This window comes from Physeter macrocephalus, chromosome 6 (assembly GCF_002837175.3).
Source record: "Physeter macrocephalus isolate SW-GA chromosome 6, ASM283717v5, whole genome shotgun sequence".
NCBI classification, from domain to species: Eukaryota; Metazoa; Chordata; class Mammalia; order Artiodactyla; family Physeteridae; genus Physeter; species Physeter macrocephalus.
The window spans coordinates 40893543-40910373 of NC_041219.1; the positions used below are offsets into that span (position 1 = coordinate 40893543).

A 16831-nucleotide genomic window follows, 5' to 3' on the forward strand; every position below is an offset into this window, starting at 1 on the left:
ATTTCCTCTGCATTTGTTTGGTCTGGTGGGTTTTTACTTTGCTCCTTCAACTGATGCATATTTCTCTGTCTTCTCATTTTGCTCAATTACTTTGTTTGGGGTCTCCTTATTGCAGGCTGCAGGTTGGTAGTTCCCGTTGTTTTTGGTGTCTGCCCTCAGTGGGTAAGGATGGTTCAGTGGGTTGGCTAGGCTTCCTGGTGGAGGGGACCGCTGCCTGTGTTCTGGTGGATGAGGCTGGATCTTGTCTTTCTGGTGGACAGGACCATGTCTGGTGGTGTGTTTTGGGGTGTCTGTGAACTTATGATTTTAGGCAGCCTCTCTGCTAATGGGTGGGGTTGTGTTCCTGTCTTGATAGCTGTTTGGCATGGGGTGTTGAGCAGTGGAGCTTGCTGGTCATTGAGTGGAGCTGGGTCTTAGCATTGAGATGGGAGCTCTGGGAGAGCTCTCGCCGACTGATATTACAAGGGGCTGGGAGGTCTCTGGTGGACCAATGTCCTGAACTCGGCTCTCCCACCTCAGTGGCTCAGGCCTGACACCTGGCCGGAGCACCAAGACCCTGTCAGCCACACGGCTGGGTCATCCTGGAGAAGATGGACTGAAGCCAGGAGAAAGCTACAGGATAGGAAACCTGTCAGAAGGCTTGTTTGATGAAATCAGGCAAAGGATGGTGACATTCTGTACCCAGGATCTACTCACAAAGCGGAAAAGGGTGCCTCGGGAAGCCAAGCGTGCACTTCCACATTTTTGCACTCACTGACCTGAAGTGCTGAACAAGCCAGGAAAATGCCCTGGCAGATGTCAGATTGGGGCCCCAGGTTCAGCTCCAGAAGCCCACTTTGCTGCAAGTAAGCCTTTGGCCTCTTGGATGGCCTCTGGGGCAAGGCACTGCTCCACTCACCATACCTGTTTTGAGGCCAGAACTTGACACTATGGCAATAGGGTCTTCTTAAAGGGAAGGAGTTTGTCCTTATGAATACAAATACTATCCTGACTATTCAGCACAGCTTTCTTCCAAAAGCTTCAAATTAAGGCCGCACATTTATTATTTATGCCTTTACAACAGCTTCCCCAGATTGCTAGAATCAGATATTATTTCCAAGTTTTTATGGAAAACTATGGCACCCAGGGGTCAAGCTGACTCATGATCGGCAGCCACACCTTAACTAAGATGCAGACCCTGCCTCCCAGGTGATGGGCATGCCCTCCTCCATGCCATCAGGAAGCCCGGAGGGGACGCAGCAGGTAGCAGAGAGAGCACAGACTCCAGAGCCAAACAGTTTGGGCTCAGCCATGCTGTGCAATAGCGCTTTGATCATGGGAAGTTATTTCACCTCTCTTGGACCGAGTTTATTTTGATTTTCAAATGTGCAAAGCTTCTAGCTCAGTGCCTGGAACAGAAGAAGTACCTAGGAAACAGTAGTTACTTTCCCTTTGCTTTACAAATACTCATTTTATCCGCCTGCCTCCTTCCCATCCCCACGTGGATGCCCAGTTAGGTATTTCAAATTTAAAAATGCCCCAAACCAAACTCCTGATCATTCCCCATAACCTGTTCTTCTTGCAGCCTTTTCCATCTCACAGATGCCACCTCACCCTTCCAGCTACCTTGGGGCATCCTCCACTCCTATGTCTCTGCTCCCCATATCCAATCAACAGGATATCCTGACTATCTGACCTTCAAAAGGTACCTAATACGATGACGTCTTTCACCCCTACTGCCGCATCCAGGTCTGAGTCCACAACATGGCTCACCTGGACGGTTGCAACCATCTCAGAAATAGTTTCCGTGGCCAGGATGATCCATTAAAAATGGAAATCAGATCACACCACTCCTCTGCTCAGAGCCAGAGGTCAGCTTCCCATGTCTCTGAAGGGAAAGACAAAATCCTCCCACTGCTCTACAAAGGTCCCCAAGATCTGACCTCACCAGGCCCCGCCCCCTCCTGGGCTCACTCTACTCTGTTCTGAACTCCATCCGAGTCCTCAAATAAGTCAGGCCACGTCACTCCTGAAACTTCACGCTTGCTGTTCCTTCTGGCTAGGACACTATTCCGACCCTTCCTCTAGACAGCCGGCACGCCTGTCATTTCAACTTCTTCAGATTTTTGCTTAAATGTCACTGTTCATGTAAGACCTTCCATTATGACCCTATTTGAATATTAAAATAACACACGCACACGCACGCGCGCACACACACACACACACACACACACACACAGAGGCATCCCTTATCTCCTTTCTCTAATTTCCACCTAAGCACTATTCACCACCTAGTACACTATATATTTTATTTTTTTTGTTTATCGTCTCTCTCCCCCTATTCACATATACACTCAAATGAATAGGGACTGAACTTGATTTCTTCTTGCAACACACCCAACAGACAGCAAACTATTTGGCAGCTAGTAGGAGCTCAGTAAACGTTGACTCCTAATTCTGGCCATCACTGGCATGTCTGATTCTTCCTATCAAGAATCAGAGGCTCTGAAAATCCTCCAGCAGCTGGAGCAGGCTTGACAAGGGTGCAGATGCTGAGGGGGGAGCACCTGCAACTTAGGTGAAGCCAGGGCTCAGGGAGCACGTGCACATCCCCAAGAGGTACACACAGCTGCCCACGGCAGAGGCTGAGGATGGTCTAAGTCCTCACTGAAAAGCTTCTTACTAGGTTCTCCACGTAACGACTTTAGGCAAGGGCGATTTCACAGCACCCTTAAGGAGTCAAGCCTATATGGGACTGAACACAAGAGCCACTGCAGCCCCAGGTAACTAGCTGTTTCAAACCCGAGAAAAACCAACAAGGCCAAATTGCATCAACATCACTCAAGATGTTTACAGTGAAGATGTCAATTGCGACTGCCTTTATGAGAGGGGAACTCTCCCTCTTGGATCAGAGCATTCTATATTTATGGGTCTGTCCTAAGGGACTTTCTTCCTGTACCATGACCTGGCTTCTAATCATTCCAGTTTAGAAAGAAAGAACCACACAGACACACACACACACACACACACACACACACACACACAACAAACCCTGTACAAAAGAGTACCATATGAAAAAGGTAAGAGCTTACTTATTTTCTTTTCACTTCCATATTTTCCCAGAAAAGTTAGGGTGGGCATCGGAAAACCTCAGATGTTTTATACTCCTTTGACGGTGATAGATAAAAACGGAATACAGTACGCCTTGTATGTGAGCTCCTTGAAGGCAGGTGTCCTGTTCTAACAACAGCATCTCATATATTCCAGTGGAGGCCTAACTAATGCCAGAAATGAACCAGTGAGAGAATGAACAAATAAACGAAGCCTATTAAATCAACGCCACGGATTCACATTTCCCCTGCTCTGACCTTGACCCATATATTCTGCTCTGCCCCAGAAACTGCCTTGAGTCTCAGAGCCCCCCAAATCCAAATCCCTGGGCCAGCTCTGGGAGCAACAAGAGCCTTGGGAGCCTCCCCGCCCACAGATGATACGGGACGGGTACGATTTAACAGCAGCATTATTACCGTTGTTACGACTGGCGACAGAACCCCACCAGCACTGTGGCAGGTCCTGGCTGGAAGAGAATAAATGTGATTTCCTAGTTACAAGGCTACAATTAGTGGCCAACTGTTCCAGGGATTTTGTTGAGTTACACTTATCCAGGGGAGACTTGCAGTTCCGAATGAATATTTCCGACTGAGTTTCCTGGGAAGCAGACTCCAGGATGCAAGTGAGCGCGCAGGAGGTTAACTTAGGGAGAGCTCTTGGAACGGTACCTATGAAAGGGAAGGAACACCAGCCGGACTGGGCAGAGGGGGAAATGGAGCTGCCAGGCAGACTCCAGGGAAGGCTACAGTGGATCCTGCAAGATTCCACATGCGTCAGTCAGTCCATGATGTGGGGCGCCCCAGGAAGGGGGCATGGCCCCAGGCAAGGTGACTCTCTTCGCCTAAGATCATCCCGAAAGGGGGCTGAGAGCTGAGCCCATCTGCAGGCAATGTTCCCAGCAGCTGGAGGAATAAGCCCTTTATTCCAAAGGGGGATGTAGGCATCCACCGCACACAACCACGACTCTTATCCGGCAAGACAGACACGATCATCACCTCTGCTGTGATACTGACCCAGCTTTAGCCCCTTCGGGAGAGGTGATAACTCTCACTCCCCTTCGCTGCTCATCTTATAGTCAGAGCCCGCTCCTTATAGCCAGTGACACCCAGTGGGGGTGCAATAAGTGCCTGTTGAATAAATACATCACTGAGTACTGAACATCAGCATGAAAATAGGAATAAAATATTGGGTTGGCCAAAAAGTTCATTTGGGTTTTTCCATAACATCTTATGGAAAAACCCAAAAGAACTTCTCTGCCAACTCAACCACATAACTATAGAAAAACTGTCCCCAGTGAGTTCAATGGAATCAGAAAAAACAAGCAGACCTGACAGGGGGACTTGAAAAGAGATGCACAGGGAAGCCAACACACACAGGCATTCTGGCCTCAGCTCCGGGTAGAACCTTGCATCCTACCAAGCTTCTGTTCCTTTATTTGTGAAATAAAAAGACAGATCCAAACATTCTACGAAGAAGAGATCAGAAAGCTGAGACACACTCCATTTCAACAGCTTTGCTAAATGATGTCTTTACTAGTGTCATTATTGACACGAGTAAGGAAAGTTTTGATCCGGGCAAGGAAAAGAGTCCAAGGGTCAGAGTGTTTCCCCCCATGGTGTGCTGAGGACTTTTTTCAATTACCCCAGAGCTGGGAGGCCCCCCAGAAGGAAGCAGGCAGAGACTGGAGTGGGTGAGGAATTTACTCTTCTGTCTGTGAACGAAAACAGAAACCAACTGGAATATCCTCTGATTCGTGAAAATGCTGTGATTTAAAATCACCAAGCAGTATTTCACCTTCATAGGATAAGGAGTTATAGAAAAGAGGCAGGAGGGATTTTAAACACAGAAGCCAGAGTGCAGAAGCCAGAAGAAAAAAAATCTCACTGCCACATTTATCTCTCATTGTATTTGTCTAATACTGAGAATATAAAATTAAAAAATTATGCAGCTTTAAGGAAGACCCCTGGAAGAGGGGTATTAAATAACAGTCCAAGGTTTGTGCTAACTTGCCACGTCTTTCATGCATCCACACCAGAGTTATGTACACCCATCGGGCTCACAATTTCCCACCTTATACTCGCACATACCCTGGGGCAGTGACAAGAGCTACAGAAACTAACTAGATTAGAAGGAACGTCTTAAAAAGCCAAACTTATATACTTCTTTAAAATGATAAACCACAACATTAATGGAAGCCATAAGGACATTTGCAAACACTCTATTATCAATACCCATCACCACCACCTCACAGGCTTTCTCGGCAATCAAAGTATCATTTGATAAAAAGAGAAAACCGATAAATGCATGTCTCCACGCCAGGAAGTCAACTCAATTATTTGCATACAAAATACACACATTTGATCCTTGTCTCTTACCAAGAAATTCAGCAACCCTCAATTGGGTTCTTCCTATGCACACAGATCTTACCTCTTCAATTATTAAAAAAGACACAAGCAAATTCCAGTTTATAACACACTATTGTAAAACAGTTATACTCCAATAAAGATGTTAAAAAAAAAAAAATTGAAAAGTAGAAAAAAGTAGAAATTAAAAAAATTTTTTTTTATTCCATACTATGGACTGTAATATCTTGCCTTTCTTTCCCATTTAACTTAAAAAATTTTTCCCATGTTATTAATAAAAAATAAGTAAGCCTAAGTTTAAATGGCTGTATAAAAAAAAAAAAAAAAAAAATTCCAGTTTAACATGTTTCAAATGGCAGTACTAAAACTGATGCTCAACTCTATTTATAATTCCTTGTCTGTTTCATTAGAATGACCTCATTAAGAGTTGACCTAACATTGGGAAAAAAAAAAAAATCACTATTCTTGACATGCTGACACCTTCAAAGCTACCAGAAAAAAAATGAGCTACCATTACCTTTGAACTTGTGGAACACAGCCCAGAGCTCTGCAATATCGGTGGCAAAGGTGATGTCTGTGTCAAGGACGATGACCCTCTCCAGGTTGGCAGGAAGAGTCTTGGTGAGGACAAGCTTCATCAGACCGTAAATCCCAGAGTAATGTTTGTTGGGGATCCAGGAAACTTCAGACTAGACAGGGCAGTGAAGAGAGGGAGCAGGAGAAAGGAAAAAAAAAAATCACTGCATTAATTTTTTTGCATAACCATTATAAATAGTGCCTGGTATATAAAAAGCATCGAATAAAAATTTGTTGAGTAAATGAGTGAATATTTTCTTAAAGATCTGTTCATGTAACTTCATGGCATATGAAGTTCTTTTGGAAGAAAATGTATCCGAATCAAGGGAGAAGGAAAGTAATGTTTATGAAATAACCATCACATGCAAACACTATGCTCAGATTTTCAAAAATAAGATTTTTGTTATTATAGAAATTATATAGGCTCATTGGAGGAAATAAGAATATGCACAAAACAAGAAATAAAGGTTTCAAAAACTGAATCATACTATATATATATTTTTGCAACCAGTATCTAATTGTTCCTGGGTAGACATATTTCTTTCAGTCATATTCCATTTCTGTGTCATTAAAAATGACTATTCAATGGTATTGTTACGCTTATCTATTTTGTTAAAGCTGTAATGGAGCTGGCCATCACCTCAAGATCTGAGGTCTGAGGACTTTTGAGTAATTCCCTCCAGTGGGTTTTATATAACTCTTTTTCATGTAAGCCTTGGCCTTGGGAACTCAGCTCACTTTCCTCTCTCCCCTGAGAATTTGCCTGAACAATCATCAGCCCATGCTGCAGAGCCATGCTATTTAATCAGACCTTTGATTAACTTATTCATCTATTTTGGTTTCCATCAAAGCAGGAGAGCTTGGTGGAGACTGAACACCAGGCACGTTGGGTTAGGCCGTCTAATTAGATGGCTCCAACTTCTGACTTTATTTTTTACACACACGCAAGGCACTCAGATGCATTACAGAACAGTAGGACTACAGGAATAAATTAATCTCAACACGAGCCAAGGCCTGAATGTCGCCCCAAGTCCCCAACTTAATACATAATCAATTAAGTTAGAGTGTTCAATCAGAGGTAAAGGAAGCATTTGAATGAGTTTGTATTCAGAAAGAAAATCCCAGAAAGAAAACTAAGGAATCTATAGGGGGAAAGAACGTGTGGTGAGAAGCAGAGGCATTTGTCATAAATGGCTCCTTCTCTTAGAAGTAGCATGGAACACGCTCTGCCTCTGTCCAAATCCGGCTCTTCCTCCGAGTTCCAACTTAGAAGGTACCACCCTCCAGCCGCCCCTCCCCGCTGCCCCAGGCTGGGCGAGAGTTCCCAAAGCAAGCTGTTTCCCTTCTTCCAGCACAGCAAGCCATCGTGCTGTGTCTAAATTTCCATGTCTCTCTCCTGCTCTGGACTGGAACTCCTTGAGGCAGGGACAATGTCATTTGTATTATGGTAACAACACAGTCATTTCTCAAAAAATGTCTGATCACGTGCATGACTGCAGAGTTAGCCAGGCCTGGGTTCAAATGCTACCTCTGGCATTTCCCTCAGCTAGGAGAAGATAGGGTCCAGGTAATTGCTAGGGTCCAGGTCAGCACAGTACACTGGAAGAGGCACAGCTTGTTGAGCCCCAGAGCCTGGGCTTTAACACCAGTTCCACTTCCAATAAGCTGTGTGACCTCAGGCAAGTCATTTAACCTCCATGAGCCTCAGTTTTCTCATCTGCAAAATGGGAGCTTAAGACACTCACACCACAGTATTGCCGGGAGGATTACAAAGCATCCAGTATCCATAAAGCCCACTTCCCTTCCCCTAGTGAATGTGTGTCAGCACTACCCCGGCTCAGATGATTCAGGCTTTGGAGCGTGATAAGTTATGGTACCTTTGACCGTAAAGGGGAAGTAGGGAATAGAGATAGCTTTGACAGGGAAAATAAATTACCTATCTGTTTTTCCTATATTTCTATATAAAAGATTAGTAAATCACAAACTGGGATCTACTGGGAAACGTGAAGCCCCCTCTGGTGGATCTCCAAATTGGACTGCACATCCTTGGTTTTAGGAGGAAAAAAAAAATGGGTGGGAGTGGTCACCCATATAACCTTTCAGGGCACTCCCCTGGTGCAATCCACACTGCTACTGATCTCACTTCCACCCTACAATAAACTTCAGTCCAACCAGGGACATTAAGTCTTGGGGTCAACGGGGAGAAGTCCATCCTCAGAGGCAAGGTGCAGAAACCTGGAGGGCATCATGCAGACTGACCCCAGACTATCCTACAGAAACACCACCGCCTAGCCAAGCAATATCCTAGAGTGTTCTTCATCACTCAGCACGCGAAAGGGTTCATGTAATTAAAACAATAATAAGAATGAAAGTTGGGTTTACGTTAATGGAAAGATTATTATCCTTGCAATGGCTGTTAATAATTCTAAGCAGCATGTTCTGACATTTAATTAGCAAAAAAATCCAATTGTGCTCAAGAATACCACCTAATGCACTTACAGAAAGGGACAAAAGCAATCCCAGGTTTTAAGGGTTTCTGTGTAAAGTAGGGGGTGGTGGATGCTCTCAAGGGGAGATTCACCTTCCCAAAGTGGCCAGTTCCTTGGGGGAATGGACCCCAAGGGGAGTTTCTGTGAAGTGCTGCAAGTGATTCTAGGGTTCATGTGATGCTGGGTGGTCCAAAGAAAAGTTACTCAGGAAATCTGACCAGAACAGTGACACGAGGATGGAGGTAAAGGGCTGGCAGAAGGCACATCCCCAAAGGTGCGTGCTTAAAACCCAGGGCGTGAAGGAAAGTGATATCTCAGGGGTGAGGCTGGTTTCTGACCTTTGATAAACAAGGGAAAGCAGGGAACGAGGCTGGTTTTGTCAGGAAATGATGCCCATTTCTTCTTAAAGGCATTGTTTTTAAGGAGGCAATGGGAAGCTCCCGTAATGATCACAACAGAAAATACTATCTAGCATTTGCTGAGGGTTCACTGGGTGCCAGGCATTGTGGGAAGAGCTTTCTATGTGCTACCTTATTTACATCCCTTCCAACTAGTCTAAAGGTCAGATATTATTATCTCAGTACCTGAAATTTGGGGGATGAGGACCGAGTCGTTCCCCTTACCTCATATTTCAGTCCCCCAGCCCTAGATATTCTACTCTGAAATGATGCCAGTGTTTGTTTCTTCTTCACCCTTCCCGCAGCCCCGGGCCTATTCAGACGTGCTCTCCGCTCCTGGGTTAGTCACACAGGGCCATAGCCAAGCCCCTGCCTCAACCCAGCCAAATCTATGTTCGTCAAGAAGCAGTTTTTCAAGGCAAGTAGGTACAAAGACTTTGGAGTTGGATACTCCTGGCTTTGAAGTCTCTCTGGGCCTTAATTTTCTCATCTGAAAAATAGGGATAATAGTAGCATATCCTGCTCCCTTCCTAGGGAGTTGCTCTATTTGTAATCTGGAAGCTTTCCTCATTATCCTGGAAATATTTATTACTCAAAATACATTTCTTATCCCTACTAACATTTTCCTATGGATTACAAATCACCGTGACCCATTTTTTAAAATTAAAAAAGAAAAACCATCCTAGCCGCAGAATGTCTGAAAAGTCATTTGCCTTTCATGTCGTTTCTGAGTGGTCGTCCTGGCAACCAACCTGTATGTTCAGAACATAACTGTTGAGAAATGGAGGGTGAGGAGCTCGGATGGGGTGGGGACTCCGGACAAGGCCACAGGGGGTCGTGAACTGAGCATAAGCCTGGGAGTCCGAATGGCCAGATTGCCACTGGTAGGCTCATCTCTCTAATCCTCAAACTCCTCACTCGTAAAATAGAGAACATAAATACAGATCCCATGAGTTTTGCAAAAGCATTAAATGAGGCAAGATAACTAAGGGGCCTGGTTCAGTGTTCGCTATATCCTAAGCGCTCAGTATTAGCTTTTCAATTGGTTAACAGCACGCACTCCAGAGTCTAACTGCCTGGGTTTGGATCCTGGCTCCGGCACTCACTGGCTGGGTCACTTTGGGCAAGTAACTAAAGCTCAATGTACCTTTGTTTTCTGGTCTGTAAAATGGGCATCCTCACAGAACATACTCTATAGGCTTTTGAGAATTCTGATGCTGTATATAGGTACTGGCTATTATTTTTAATTGTTAATATTGTGACCAATTATATTTAGAGCGACAGAAAAGATGAGATTCTTACCTACTAGATAAAGTCATCTGCATTTGTATTTGCCCTTGCCAGCAAAAATATGCTCCAGTTTAGCTCAGTTGGAAACATTTAAATCAGCATTTACAGAACACTTAATATGGGTCAGGTACCGAGGAGGGGCTAGGACCAGCATCCACAATGAATAAAACATGGCTGGTGCTTGAGGAGTCTATGGTCTAGTGTATATTCATTATCCTTTACTGCATAACAAGTTACCTCAAGACACAGCAGCTTAAAACGGCGATACTTATTACCTCGCACAGTTTCTGTGTTAGGAATTTGGGAACATATCTGCTGGGTGGCTCTGGCTCAGGATTCCTCATGAGGTTGTAGTAAGGACACCGGTTGAGCCTACAGACATCTAAGTGCTTGGGATCTGCTTCAAGAGGGCTCACTCCTACACTGCTGGGAGGTGATGTGGGCTGTTAGCAGGAAGCCTCAGTTCTTCGTCACGTGGACCACCCCCATAGGGCTGTCTGGACGCCTTTACAACATGGCAGCTGGCTTCTCCCAGCATAAGCGATCCAAGAGAGAACAAGAAAGAAGCTAGGATGTCTCTTATGACTTGGCCTCAGAAGTTACATGGTGTCATTTCTGCCACGTCTTACTGATTATACAGGTCAGCCCTGGGCAACGTGGGAAGGGACTAGACAAGAGTGTGAGTACCAGGGGATGGGATTATCGAGGACTATCTTGGAAACTGGCTACCACATCTGTGATATTACGATGGTAAGAACTGGACTATGATACCTCCAGGTATATGTACAGCAGTGATCTAGAAGAAGGACAGTCAAGATGGGGTGGTTGGAAGGGAGGGAGAATAATCAGAGATGTCTAGAAAAGATGAGCCTTACATTTGATCTTGACAAATCAGGTGAAAATTGAGTTTTTCAAGTATTGGGAGAAAAGCAGGATGGGAGAGGTATTATAATATCAGTGAAGGCACAGAGATATAAATAGACAATCGTGTGTGTGTGTGCATAAAATAACTACAATCTGATACGTCCAGATAAAGCTTGAAGCTGGAAGTGATGGGAAAGGCTGTGGGGAAGGAGGAAAGGGTGAGACGTTAGAGAATACTGTACGAAGTATATGGACAATATGTATAAAGAACTCTGGCCAATATCCTAGGATCAGTGGGAAGCAACAAAAAGGTTTTCATTAGCAAAGACACATAACCTCAACTGTATTTTTGGAGTATACTCTAGCAACCCATGGAAGAGAAAGATGTGTGCATATAATAACTACAATCTGATACGTCCAGATAAAGCTTGAAGCTGGAAGTGATGGGAAAGGCTGTGGGGAAGGAGGAAAGGGTGAGACGTTAGAGAATACTGTACGAAGTATATGGACAATATGTATAAAGAACTCTGGCCAATATCCTAGGATCAGTGGGAAGCAACAAAAAGGTTTTCATTAGCAAAGACACATAACCTCAACTGTATTTTTGGAGTATACTCTAGCAACCCATGGAAGAGAAAGATTAACAGAAGGCAGTTTGATGGGCATCAAAACCTTGGAGGAGGCCTACAGAAAATGCAGATTCCCAGGGTCATACCCAGAGGTGATGATTCATCAGGTCTGGGGTAGGGCCCAGAAATCTGTATTGCTAACCAGATCTCCATGGAATTCCTTTTTTTAAAAAAAACTTTTTATTTTATATAGGAGTATAGTTGATTAACAATGTTGCGATAGTTTCAGGTGTACAGCAAAGTGGTTCAGTTACACATTTTCCCATTTAGGTTGTTACATAACATTGAGCAGATTTCCCTTTGCTATATAGTAGGTCCTTGTTGGTCATCCATTTTAGATATAACAGTGGACTACACCCTAAGAAACAGTAATTTAGGAGATATAGTAGGTACTGTATTTCTCAAGGCCTGTTGGCTGAATCATTTATATTGGATCACCAACCAGCTTATTGTTCAGAAACGAGATATAAAATAGCCCTAAACTTAAGAGTCCCACCTGAACTTGACAGGGTTGGATGTATAGGGAGAGAGGATCTTTCTCAAAGACTAACAAAAGAAAGTGTTGGTGGAAGACCGTCGTTCTTTAGATGACCCTATGCTTCATGGCATGAAGGTTTCCTGGCTGTTTTACTTTCTAAACTCAGAAATCCCATTTTGGCAAAAGCAGCTCTAGGTCAGCTCCTGTGAAACTCTGAGTAACCAGTACCAACAGGAGAGCTAAGTTACACATTTCACATCTTCCCACAATGGAGTCTTGGATGAAAACCTTGTAAGAGCCCTAAGTCGGTCTTCACAGGTAACAGCAATCCTACTAGGCATCAATGAACATTTATTTAGAAAATAAAACCCCAGCCCAAAGTGAGTTATCTGGCTTTCACCTGAAACGCTCATTATTCAGAAATCTACTGAGCAGCCATCTTCCACAGCATAATTAAGTCGAGAATGATGACAACAGCACAGTGAATTAAGAGGAATGTGATCACGAATCTATAAACATGTTCCTCCTCATATCAGTGGCAACAAAACCCCCTCCTCTCTCATGCCTGTCAAGAAGCATCCTCTATTTAGCTCCGTGAAGCTTGTGGGGATTGGTCCCTGGAGCATTTATGGATCGTCTGAACCTCTCTGAGTACTTTACGTTATGAAATAGAGCATTTCAAAGCACTGGGAGTTCTGATTTGTGAACTGGACTGTTACAGTGGTTTAATTTCCTGAAATATTGGCGCCTCCTTAACTAACAGATTTTTCAATGCACTGAGGAGAAAATTGCATTAGCTCCTGCGTAGCCTGGACTTAATATTTTTAGAAGCTGCAATTCTTCTTATTACAGTGCGTGGTATGTATTTATGTATGTCTACTTAGCACAGTGTCTGACACACTGAGGCACTCCATGAATAGTTTTGAAAAAACAATACAAGTAAACAAGCAATGCTTACTGAGAACTATTCCTTGTGAGGGGAATACACTGGTGGAACTGCTTCATTAATTCATTCAAACACCAGATGAATGCTCGGAAGGGAATACAGTACAGTTTGGGGAGAGAGAAAAACAATTTCAAAAAGCATTATTACAGCATTCCCATTAGTGGTTTACCTTGATGGGGGCTGGAGGAGGTAGGGTAATGGAATGCAAAGACATCCAGGTATCTTTGGCGATATTTTTCTAGTTCTAAGTCAGATGGTATGGTGTTTTATTGGTTTATATCATAACCAATTTATCTTCAATCTTCAACTGTGTGTATGTGCCTGCATGTACAGAACGAAATCATGAGGAACCAAGGGGCAAGAATGTGACGTAGAATGAACCCAGGAATAAAGCGGACCCAGATAAAAGTCACACACACACACACACACACACTCAGCTCCTGCTAAGAATGGACACAATCATTTTTCTAGTAAATGCAAAGAAAAAAAACACTCTTCTTCTCTTACCATAAACTACTTTTTAGCATTCATTCTTTTTTTTTCTTTTTTGATATTAAATTTTTGAGCTTTAATGGACATTAAACATGACATAAACTAAGGATTTAGATATAAAATACCTATTTTTGGAGATGCATTTTAAGATTCTGAAAGGAAGTTCAAGATACCATTTATGTTTCCTTTCATTGTTGTTCTGCTTATCTATTTCTACATTACCACCACCTCATATTGATTCTTTTTTTTTGAATTTTACTTATTTTTTTATACAGCAGGTTCTTATTAGTCATCCATTTTATACACATCAGTGTATACATGTCAATCCCAATCGGCCAGTTCAGCACACCACCACCACCACCACGCCACCGCGGTTTTCCCCCCTTGGTGTCCATACGTTTGTTCTCTACAGACAGACAGATTTTTTTTGTTTCATGAGAAGGCTGATGTTAGGACAATGGCCATGCAAACTGTGACCACACCCTGTCACCCTCCCCCCGCCACGCCCCCCCCACCCCCCGCTCCCCGTCCCCAGCTTGTTCTTATTTCCAAAACAACTCTTGGGAAAATAATTTTAAGCAACAATATGATACAATTTTAATTACAATATGATCTATAACATTTGGGCCAGTTGACCCAAACCAACATTAAATTGAAACCTCCGATTATTTAGGCAAAAAGCAAACCTAATAAAGTACGTGTGGATGTCACGGTATGTACAATATTAAAATCATCATGCCATAGCAAGCCGGGGCTGCCTGCAAGCCCCTCTGCGATTATGTACTGTGAGTGCCCCTGAGGTCACTCGCACAAGGAAGCCTTACTTCTTTGAGCCCTACTGATGCAGGGGCTGCTTGGTCCTTCGTGAGACCTCAGTGGCTTTTTTAATCTTAGGTCCTGATCACAGAGTAGATTGTGTTTGGTGCTTGGGGAGCCTCAGCCTGATCAATGGCCTGTGCGACCCTCTGCCACGGAGGGTGTCCGAGTGTGTTTTCCACTCTAGGCTGCCTTGTATGGCGGTGCATGTCATGCACGGAGCAACTCCAGGGGCACCATTCTCGTCACACTCATCTCAGGTCAGTTTTCTGGCAGTCAGCAGTATCTTGAGGAAGGGGTGCCTCTTCCTAATTCGTGCAGAGGTGCATGCTGCCTGGGAGGCGAGGGTATACTATGACTGGACTCAGTGAATTGGAGGATAACCCTACCTCTTCCGCTCCATGGCTGTGTGACTGTCCTCTGAGTACTAGTCTGCTCAGGTTGCCAGGACAAAGTACCACAGACTGGGGGGCTTAAACAACAGACATTATTATTTTCTCACAGCCCTAGAGGCTAGAAGCCTGAGATCGAGGTGTCAGCAGGGTTAGTTTCCTCTGAGGCCTCTCTCCTGGTTGTGTAGATGGCCATGTTCTCCAAATGTTCACATGGTCTTTCCTCTGTGTGTGTCTTTCGTCTGTGTGTGTCTTTCCTTTCCAGGTCCTAATCTCCTCAGGCAGACAAAGACTGGTCATATTGGATTAGGGCCTCTCCCCAATGACCTCATTTAACCTTAATTACCTCTTTAAAGACCCTCTCTCCAAATACTGGGGGTTAGAACAACATATGAATTTGTAGGGGGAAACAATTCAGCCTAGAACACTGTGCCCCAGCGTCCTGATCTAGGGCTTGTAATGATAACCTTCTTAAAGGAAATTATGTGAAAGTACTTTGCAGACTGTAAAGTGCTGTGCAAATATAAAGTGTTGCTACCTCCTTTGTCCTCCTGACCTGTGCCTGGATCCCTGATGTGATCGCTTAGATCTCGAAGAAATACCAGGCAGAGTCCGTCCCCTAGAAGGTGGGAAGAGCCAATAAGGGGTGGTGGGGCTGGGGCCCGAGGTGGTGGCTCGCTCTTCCCGCATCAGGGGCCTCTCTTCCCTGCCACCCCAGCTGTGGATGCTGGTGCTTACTCAGGGAATAGTCGGTGGGTACCTGCTCTGTGCCCTGCCTCTGGTGGGGGGGAGGGGGCAGTGTGGAGGAGGAGGAAAGGGAAGGGATGTCCTTACCAAGATGTAAAAGTTCCGAGAGTTCTGGGTGCACTGGCCTTCCATATAGTTAGAAGTGGTGGCGTCTTTACTGGGGGACCAACAAATTACTGGCGACTGGCTCTGCCTTCCCTGAATCACATCAGATTCTGAGCAATATGAGCAAGCACTTGCCCGGGGGAGGGGCGGGGGCAATGATGATGGATTTAGTTTCCTCTGGACCACTTGCTTCATTTTGATGATAACATTTCTCAAAATTTATGGAAGTGCTCTTGCTTTCTGAATCTACCCTTTATTTCTAGAAGAGTGAGGAAGGAATGTCAAATCTCTTCCTCAGATGATAAATGATAACTCTCTTCCTCCGCGCCCCTTCCGCAAACAACGTCCACACTCTCAACCTGGGCTTTGAAATCAGGAGTCTGAGCAGATGAAGAGATAAGAGTCAAGAGCGTGTCCAAACAGAATAATTTTTCCTGTTTCAATAATAATGTTTATCGCCTTGGGCTTCTTAGTTTCTTCTTTGGAGCCAACACAATTGATTTATCAATTTGTTTTCCTTTTTCCTTTGACTTCATGGCTCTTTCTCATTATTTCCTGAGTATGGCTTTGCTTTGCTTCCCGGAATGGGAAACAGAAATGGTTCTGATGAATCCTGGGAGAGGCCAGGTCTTCCTCTCTGATGACTTTGGGTTTTTTTTTTTTTAAGAAGATGTTGGGGGTAGGAGTTTATTAATTATTTATTTTTGCTGTGTTGGGTCTTCGTTTCTGTGCGAGGGCTTTCTCTAATTGTGGCAAGCGGGGGCCACTCTTTATCACGGTGCACGGGCCTCTCACTATCACGGCCTCTCTTGTTGTGGAGCACAGGCTCCAGACTCGCAGGCTCAGTAGTTGTGGCTCACGGGCCCAGCTGCTCCACGGCATGTGGGATCGTCCCAGACCAGGGCTCGAACCCGTGTCCCCTGCATTAGCAGGTAGATTCTCAACCACTGTGCCACCAGGGAAGCCCTAACTTTGGGTTTTGTTTGTTCTTCTTTCTCTAGTTCCTTTAGGTGTAACATTAGATTGTTTACTTGAGATTTTTCTTGTTTCTTGAGGTAGGCTTGTATAGCTATAAACTTCCCTCTTAGAACTGCTTTTGCTGCATCCCATAGGTTTTGGATCATCGTGTTTTCATTGTCATTTGTCTCTAGGTATT

At 44.3% G+C, this 16831-nt stretch overlaps 1 protein-coding gene across 1 annotated transcript in view; it reads right to left on the bottom strand.

The window, feature by feature from the left end:
- LARGE1 (LARGE xylosyl- and glucuronyltransferase 1) overlaps positions 1 to 16831 on the bottom strand; it is a 404132-nt gene that overhangs the window by 232488 nt on the left and 154813 nt on the right. The window contains exon 5 of the mRNA XM_028490584.2: positions 5971 to 6142. Coding sequence (XP_028346385.1) covers positions 5971 to 6142 — 172 coding nt within the window. The remainder of the gene's footprint in view (positions 1 to 5970; positions 6143 to 16831) is intronic.